The sequence below is a fragment of the Poecilia latipinna genome, unplaced genomic scaffold (genome assembly GCF_001443285.1).
Source record: "Poecilia latipinna isolate Pla-1442-1.1 unplaced genomic scaffold, P_latipinna-1.0 Scaffold959, whole genome shotgun sequence".
Classification (NCBI taxonomy): domain Eukaryota; kingdom Metazoa; phylum Chordata; class Actinopteri; order Cyprinodontiformes; family Poeciliidae; genus Poecilia; species Poecilia latipinna.
In genome coordinates this window covers 129,515-138,731 of record NW_015113575.1, presented here as the reverse complement: position 1 = coordinate 138,731, position 9,217 = coordinate 129,515, and the positions used below count along the sequence as shown (strand labels likewise).

Here is a 9,217-nt window from a genome sequence, read left to right as displayed (position 1 = left end):
TCTTGTTATCTGTTGAATGATTGTCTCTCACTCTCCTTGGCCTTAATAAAACAGACATGTCAATAAAGACATCGGCTTCCTTTTTAAATGGCTTCCTACCATTTAATTTTAAATAAATTAAGTGAGAAACGAACAACGTTGAGTACAGATAGTAACTGTACTATCTGTACAGTTACTATCTGTACTCACCAAATGTGGTCAGTGCAACCTCGCAGTGTTTTAGCCTGGTGCATTCAGTCATCAGATTTTTTTCATTTATTTATTTATTTTTAAGTAACCAGTTGCAAAGCAGTGTCCGTCAAGCAAAAATCAATTTCTCAGTGCATCACTACTGGTAGCAATTACTTGTATTGAGAATTTAAGTAGAATTGCTAGGTAAGATTATTGTTTTACAGATGAAGAAATGTACCTTGATTACAATGCAAGTCGTACAGATTGTAGCGCTCGCCTTTAAGATGCAAACTTGAGTGCAGAATGCTTTCTAGGCAGCAGTTTTATTATTTAACTGTGGTGCAGCTTTACGGTGTGAATCCCAGTCGGGTTTCTGTCTACTTTACAACAACTGCCAACTATGAATTGCTCTTGAGTTGTTCTTTGTCTTGGCCTTGTGAGTGACTGCTGACCTCTCCAGGTTGTACCCATCTTTCTGACCTTTGCTACAATTCAGTGTTGTTCATGATCTCTTCAAAGGAATGAATCATTTGAGGGAACAAACTGAAGCATGTTGCTGCTTTAACTGATTCATTCATTTCTCAGTTCGGGTGAGCTCGACGCCTGTGTGCCGGTTGGGTGGAACTTCTGTTTTCTGTGGCTCATAAAATGTATGATAAAGATTTACCCAGTGACAGATGCACCACTGCAGCACAATTACTGTGCTGGTCATTGTTCACATTGTGACACGACCCTTTAACACGTTATGTAGACCTAATGTAAAACAATAACATGAGTTTCTTCATGCAATGTGCTTATTTTGGACTCGACTCTATCCAAATGGATTTCCAGTTAGTGAAATAAACAAGTAAAATACATGTGACTTAATGTCTGGTTGTTAAATATATATTTTTACACTGAAATTAAAACATGAAATAAAAAAATAGGAAAATACGAAATGCAATGTCAAATTGGAAACAAAAATCTAGAAATACTTTAAATTTTATGATTTTTATGTCCATTAAGATCATGAGGACAGGGCACCGTTTTATTTTCATGTGGATTGATGCAACATTAGCCGTTAGCTTGGAGAAGCAGCAAGTGACACACAGTGCGATCACGTTCCAACTCAAAGGAGGCGCTGTTTACCACAAATGAACTGTTCGATCCAGTGACTGGATCATTTTAATGTACTGTTCCCAGAGATTCAGTTCACTCAAATGAACTGTTGTTCCTGTTGCTGCAATACGGAAGTGGGAATAGAAGATGGAGGGCTTAACTGTCATTCACTGCTGCGTGTCTTTCAAAGTACGAGAGCTAACCATCTCTTCTCTCTGTTTCAGCTTTAGGTGGTGCACGTGTAGGAAGACAGAGAGAGAAGGAAAGAGGAAATGGAACTGCCAAATCATGCCAAACAACTGCTGCTGCAACTCAACCAGCAGAGAGCCAAGGGCTTCCTCTGTGATGTCATCATTGTGGTGGAGAACGCTCTCTTTCGCGCCCACAAGAACATCCTGGCCGCCAGCAGCATTTACTTCAAATCTCTGGTCCTCCACGATAACCTTATTAACCTCGACACGGAGATGGTGAACCCCTCTGTGTTCAGACAAGTCCTGGACTTTATCTATACTGGAAAGCTCCTGTCGTCGTCAGACCAGAGCAGTGAGCAGAACTTCAGTGCCCTCTTGACCGCAGCCAGCTACCTCCAGCTACATGACCTCGCTGCCCTGTGCAGAAAGAAGCTCAAGCGCAGCAGTGGGAAGTCCCTACCAGGAAAACCCTCCACCCCAGGTCCGCTCAGCCGCTTGCGCCTCAACAACCAGCGTCTCTCCTCTTCTACCCCTGCTGGTCCCAACAACCACTATCCTCCGACCCCTTCTGATGCCGACCAACCACAGCCAGATGAAGGCCTTCGGGACAAACTGTCAGATGATGAAATGTTTGTTGGGAGCTCTGGGAAAACTGGGAATGGGGGAAATGGCAGCAGTAACGGTAATCTCAGCAGTGGGGCAAGTGCTGGAGAGCCAGATCTTGGGTTAGATCTGTCCAAGAAGAGTCCTCACTCTGCTGGCACAGCCATCGACGCCCTCAGTCCACACAGCAACTCCCAAGAATCCCCCCAATCTGCCTCAGTATCCACAACCAACAGTGCCTCGCTGGATGACTCCTCAACCACCCTGCCAGGTGTAGACGCATGCATCTCAGAGAACATGGAGCTAAATTCCTCCAAGACGCTAGAGGACTCCCAAAACCAGCCCGAGGGCCCACCGCCCCAGAAAAAGACTCGACATGCTGCTCGTAAGAACGAATGGCCCAAAAAAGAGGCATTAGGATTGAAGTCTGAAGATCATGACAGGCCTTTGGTCAACGGAGTGATTGTAGGTCCTAAAGATGGCCGCTCCTCTGGCGCTGGTGGAGGCAGTGGTAACAGCTTTGCATCTGACCAGTCCTTCCAGTGCAAAGATGAGGAAGAAGGGGGAGAAAATGGCCAGGACCACAGTGAAGAAAGTGGTCAGAGTGATGGAGAGAGTGCAGGGGGTGGAGCAGGAGCAGGAGGCGGACACCATAGCGCCAACTATGTGTACCGGCAGGAAGGTTTTGAGCCAGCGTTTGGGGACAACCTCTATGTGTGCATTCCCTGTGGTAAGGGCTTCCCCAGTTCTGAGCAGCTCAACGCTCATGTGGAGACCCACACTGAAGACGAGCTCTACATCAAGGAAGAGGGAGGGACCTTTGTGAAAGAAGAGGACGAGGAGGAGGCGGAGGACCTCTCTGCCCCTGTAGGTCCCTCCAGCTTTGGCTCCGAAACTCGTCCCTTCAAATGCACCGTGTGCAGCAAGAGCTACAAAGACCCCGCAACTCTGAGGCAGCACGAAAAGAGCCACTGGCTGACCCGGCCCTTCCCCTGCAACATCTGTGGCAAAATGTTCACCCAGAGGGGAACCATGACGCGCCACATGCGCAGCCACCTGGGCCTCAAGCCATTCGCATGTGAAGAGTGCGGCATGCGGTTCACACGGCAGTACCGCCTAACGGAGCACATGCGAGTTCACTCCGGGGAGAAGCCGTACGAATGCCAGCTGTGCGGTGGCAAGTTTACCCAGCAGCGCAACCTCATCAGTCACCTGAGAATGCACACCTCACCCTCTTAGAAACGCATCAAGCCAAAGAACTACAGGAAGAGAGAAAAAGGAACATTTCTCCACCTTTTTTTCCATCTCAGAAGCAAAGAAATGCACACACAACACACACACAGTTCTTGAATCTGATTCCAGTTCACGACACCCTGGCTGAGTGAACGGTGTAGCTGCTCGCCACAGTGCGCTCTCTTGGTGACGGTGGGATCCCATTGATGCAAGGATAGGGTCATCGGTTATAGCGAATGACAAGTGCTCGCCTCTCAGGAGTTTTTAGAGGGACTATTTACTTGTGTCTCTCTCCAAAGTCACAAAGCCATGGTGGAGAGGCACAGTTGGTTAAATGTGAATGTGGGCACCTCGTACCCCTCAGCCGCCTTCCTCTCTTCGTGGTTTAAGCATTAAATCTTAAGAGTTTCTCCCCCCACTGTTCCTAAAACAACTTTTGACCAAAAAGAAGTAGGTGCAAACAAAACTGGCAATAATTCAGCAAAAAGAAAATTTTTACCCTGACAGCTTTATGATGTTGGTGATGCTATATGTATGAAAGAGGAGGGGTAACTGGGTATGGGACCATCTCTGTGCTTTACCTGAAAGTCTAGAAAGAGAGAACGAAAAGCTTTTCTCAGGAGGACATGTTTGTTTGTAGAAGGTAACAAATACTCTGTGTCCTCTCTGTGGCTGTTTGAATTGATGTAGACGAGAGTTTTTATTCAATTTTGTTTTTTTTTAGATTTGCCTGCTAGAGCTCCAAGGAAAGAAGCTGGAAAGAGAAAACCCTTTGTGGTAGTACTCGTACTTTAAGAGCTTGTCATGTTTCAGTGAATGTTTTAAACTGGAAGGTCTTGGGATTTTTCTGGTCAAGTGCGGGTGGGGGGTTGGGGTTGTTGGGCAGGGAGGGAGGTTTAAAGGGGTGTTTTAAACCTAACGCTATGTTCAGTGGGTACGTTATATTTTTCTGTATAGCTTTCCTCCCCTTGGAAAAAAAAAGAAGTCTATTTATATATAGGCTTGTGACCTCGCTACCTCTGATTACTCTATGAACTCTGTCGATTTAGTTAAGTTGCTTATGTAATTAATTGTAAAAAGTGTGTAGATTATGTAACTTCTCACCCAATGCTTTAACCTGCCCATCTCTCAACACAGGTTTTTGATGCTCATAGATTTTACACATTCTGATTGTCTCTAGCTGATATTTGTACTTGTCAAGATATAACTTTTCTTTTTTTTTATTATTTTCATGTTTTTGGGACCCGGCTCACCGTGGCCCCCAATTCAAAGTGTACTGTAGCGTCCAGCTTGGAGCAAATAGTGGTTTGTTGGTTAGTTTTAGATGTATAGTGTTCCAAAGATCTTATGAATGTCGAGGAGAACTGAACTAACTAACAAACATTGCTAGACAAGTTCATAACCAAAGTTTAAAAAAAAAAGATGTACTTAAGATATATAGCATACTAAATTATTTCTCTTTTGATTTCTTTTAATTCTGTATAAAACAAAATAAGAATTATCTTCTAAAGTCCAGACAAAGAAATCCACTCTTTTTGTGATTGTTTTGGCCAATAACTCTGAGGCTGGTGATGGTTCTTGTGGTTTTGCAAGGAAAAGCTTGTGCTGATTGGTGGGCTGGTGGGGATGTAAACACTTTACCACCTGGTGGGGTTCTGGAGGGACTGGTAAAGTCTAAGACATGTTCACTGAGCACGTTTATCCCATTTCTGTTGTTTTGTTTGTATCCAGAGTCCTTATCACTTTATATTCTCTGACTTTTAAAAACAGGACTTGATGACAGTTTGTGTTCTGTTCAGACCAAAAAAAAAGAAAAAGAAGAAAAAAAAAGAATGGGATCTATAATCAGAATTTTAATGTGAAGTTTAAGTTACTCAAGTCTTTTCAGTTTTTCTGAGCCGAATTTGTGAAAACTTGTCATTTAAAAAAAAAAAAGGAGAAGCAGAGATGCACTGGACAGCTTTATAGTTATATCACTAAAGATGAGTTAAATTATTTTGAACTGTTGGTGATGTACATCTTTCATTATATTTTTAGATGTACCTCAACAGCAGCAACCAGAGACTGGCTCTGGGTCACTTCGCCCCTTCGCTGATTTGTACCTCAGTCTCATCTCTTCCTGTAGTTCACACTGTGATTTCAAAAACCCGACTGGACTAGAACATGTCAGGCTGTGCAAACTTGATATATCATCCTGATAGTAATCCTTGTCAAACTGTAAGAAGACTGTGTGTGCAATTAATTGCTAGAGCAGGGTAACACAAACACTAGTATCAGTCCAACGATGCCTGGACAACAAGCTACAGGCCTCAACTCTTTCAAACCCTGAAAAGGAGAGGAGTATGCAGAAAATGAGACGGCTGTGTAAACGCCGCTGACTGCAGAAAGGAGGACAGTAATAAGTTAGTTCTTGCTGGAATCAAACGGCAGGATTTTCCCAGGAAACTTCTGATTGTACCTAAAGTATTTGTGGTGGGGCAGCTTTGGTTATACACCTGCAAAGTTGTAGGTTGTTTCAGAAGGTAAACTAATTGCACATTGGGAATCGAGTTTTGAACTATTCGATATTTTTTTTATTTTTACTTCAAGTTGTGCATTTTTCATGGACAAATGGTTGTAAATCTACCGACATCTCAGTGTAATGCCTAAGATTCTTGTCCCTGTTTGGGTCACAACCAACAAATCAATAAAGACCAAAACTTCAAACGTACAAAATGGCGAAGGGGCGAATTATTTAGTACTCGTAGGGAGTGGCTTGTTTCTTGTTTGTCTGTTTCTCTGCCCAGTGTATCTACTCTGAAAACTCTCACTGTGGATCATTAACCTTCACTACACGTTTTTGGTATAGACATTCCTCTGTAATGTTGAATTTTAAATGCCCTCTTGAGTTTATATTTTTTGGTTATACTCCCTTCATCCTCTTGTTAAGGTCTGTGAAATGTTTTTACGGCGTTGCAGCTGAAGCTTCGTTTGTCGGTACCTGCATCCTGGACTCCCAGAGTTGTTACCTAATTTAACATTGACTTTCTTGTTGTTCTGCATGGTACATGGGAATTTTTCACACTCCTCCCCACCCCCCCTTTCAAACAACAACCATGTTATTTATCACCTGTGACCTCTCTTGGCTAAAGAGGGAGTCCTCAATGCATTGCCTTCAAACGTTATTGTACTTGTCAGCACTAGGTGCACTGCAGCACGATGTCTGTAATGCAAAAGGTGTTTGTACATTATCTTTAGCCATCTCTGCAAAGATTTTCTTTTTTTTTTTTGCAGCTGCATTTCAATGCTTGCTTGTTTGTCAAAACGAAGAAGAAAAAAAAACAAACTCCAAACTGTGACCATACTACTACTATTACTACTAGTACTACTACTCTTCAAGTACTTCAGGGATTGTTCTGCGTGTGTGAACACAGGCTCTCAGCTACATTTGTTAGATAAAGCGTATCAGTTTCTCTGTATTTTAGACTTTGGAGAAGCAAAAAAAAAAAAAAAAAAAAAAAACACTAGTTTCATATTGAGATGAATAGGGGGGAATCTTTTTCAACTAACTCAAAAAGCCTTGACAAAAGGCGAGGCAGCTCAAAACAAAGTCTACATTTTTAGTTAGTTACACAGTACGTTCAGAAATGGGTGCAAAGTTGTACAAAAAAAACTTAGAAGAAAGAAATAATAAAAAAAAAAGCTCATACCCAAATTCACAAACTATTTTTTAAACCAAAGCACATTTGAATGATTATGGAACCATGTGTGGCTCTAAAAAATAAAAAATAAAAAAAACAAACAAAAAAAGAAACGTATGTATTTATCTCATTGTTTACATGAACTTTTACAGTTTTACAGACCTCACTCGAGGCTCGGCCAGTCAAAGATTTTTTATTTGACTTTCTCTTATGTGTGCGTGTGTAATTAAGATGCTTTTCCACAGACGTTGCTCCCAAAACAGAAGCATAGCATTAAACATGGGGTGAACTGCTGCATATTCAATTAGGGGGAGGGTGTGTGGTGTCTCCTCCCTGCCAGCTGGCTCTGGGGTGACCCTGCACCCCGTTCTCCTGCCCTCTGGCCCGTCTTCAGATGGGACTACAGGGAGTGGTGGGGGGAGTGGGCAGTGCATCCTTGATGTATTAATCAAAAAGGCATTGTTGGTCTGTTAGCGTAATGTTGCCTCTGTGTTTACCAAAACACGCTCGAGGCGTTGCTCCTCTGCTTAAGCCTTTCTAAATGGTCATCTAACACGGTACACCTCTTACCGGCCGCTGTTTTTAAAACCCATTCGGAGAATGTAGCATGATTTTTCTTTAACTTCTTCCTTTTTGTTCTTTGCATGTGAACAGGCTCATCAGGTAGTCTTAACTGTGAATCTTACTTGTTTTTGTTTGGAACTTTTACATTTTCCTGTGTTCTGTGGACAAAAGCGGCACAAACCTCTGGCTGGCCGAGCCTCAAACAACATTTGGCGCAAACACTTTTCAACAGTGTTCTCTGTTTTTTTTTTTCTTTTTTGTCATCAAATGTCTATTGTCGGTGATGAATGTATTTATTTCCGGGGCCTGCCCTCACCTCTCTAAAGAATTTTCTCAGTGTGTGAGACTGAGGTGGAGGCGGGACCCCCTATTTTTTTTTTTTTTTATTATTGTTTTTGTTTTGATGACTTTCAAGCTGAATCTTAAATGAGACTCAAACATAGCCATTAACCACAATCTGTGAAGATTTTTTTGTGTGTGTGTGTGTGGGAGAGCTGATGTATGTTTTTTTTTTTTCCAACTTAAAAGAAAATGGTCTATGGCATTTACACCTGACAGTCTGTAGAGTTTTTTTTTTTAATTCATTTGTTTAATTGAGTGGGATTTTTACCCACATTGTCTTGAGTTCTCACTAACTGGACACAGGGGATGTGAACTTTGACCTCCTCCTGTGTGTTTGTCTGTGGACCTGAGCAGGACGCTGTTGCTGCCTGTGCAGAGCGGAGGCTACTGTATGTTTTAAAACTTGCTCTCCCTGGGTGTTGCCATGCTGCTGATGCTGAAGAAAATAAAACTATATAAAGCAGAAACATGCACATAATTCACGTTTTTCCTCTTGAACATTAAGTCTCTTGTCTTAACCTTCCATCTTTCTTTTGTTTTCATTGTCTCTTATCTCCACTTTAGCATATATGTTTTGTTTTAGAAATGTTGGATGAGATAGCTTTACTAAGTGCACTTTGTATGTTTTCTAAAGCTTCTGAGAGGACTCAGAGGCTCTCATATCAGCTCCGATTTACCCGACGGTTTCTTCTTTCTCTTCGTACCTCATCATTGTTATTGTTTGCTAATATTAACTAAAACCCATATCATTATGCAGTGTTAGAAAAGCTTTAAAATAACACATGAAACAGGAAACCCCTCAGAGAGTGCGCAGCTCTCGGTGTTCCTTTTGTTACTCTTTAGCGACTTTTGCGATCCACCTTTTTCTTTAATCGGTGATATTATGAAGGAGCTGTTCTGTCTAGTTATTTTGTAAGTGATCCTTACCTTGGCAGGCTGAACCAAAGCTAGTTTATAAAACAGCCTTCAGTGCTTTTAAACCCTGTTTTAAGCTTTATTGCCCCTTGCTTTATCTCGGATACACCTGACGCCTGCTTCGAGCCCTTTTGGTTCTCTGTAATCTTTACTGCACAGAGGCCTCTATACTCTGCTCTGCTGCATTTTTTCAGTGTTTACTGTACCTCCAGTGACACCTAAATACCTCAAAAACTTCCAGTGTTTACAGACAAATGCTGTCTTGCCATTACATTGATGCTGTTTTGTTTTTCTTGCCGTCCATCTGTAACCAAAAAGAGTTTATAGAACCGTATTTTCATACAAAACATTTTCTTTACGCGTTTCTACGAGTTTATTACAGCACATTGTCACCTTGCTGTGCACTACATTCACAGACGG

The 9,217-nt window shown here is 42.1% G+C and overlaps 1 protein-coding gene across 2 annotated transcripts in view; it reads left to right on the top strand.

Moving 5' to 3' along the window:
- Positions 1-3,783, top strand: part of hic2 (hypermethylated in cancer 2) — a 20,349-nt gene extending 16,566 nt beyond the window's left edge. For both annotated transcript variants that reach the window (XM_015049762.1, XM_015049761.1), the window contains exon 2: positions 1,494-3,783. In XM_015049762.1, coding sequence (XP_014905248.1) covers positions 1,542-3,302 — 1,761 coding nt within the window. In that variant the 5' untranslated portion in view covers positions 1,494-1,541 and the 3' untranslated portion in view covers positions 3,303-3,783. The remainder of the gene's footprint in view (positions 1-1,493) is intronic.
- The last annotated feature ends 5,434 nt before the right edge of the window (positions 3,784-9,217 follow it).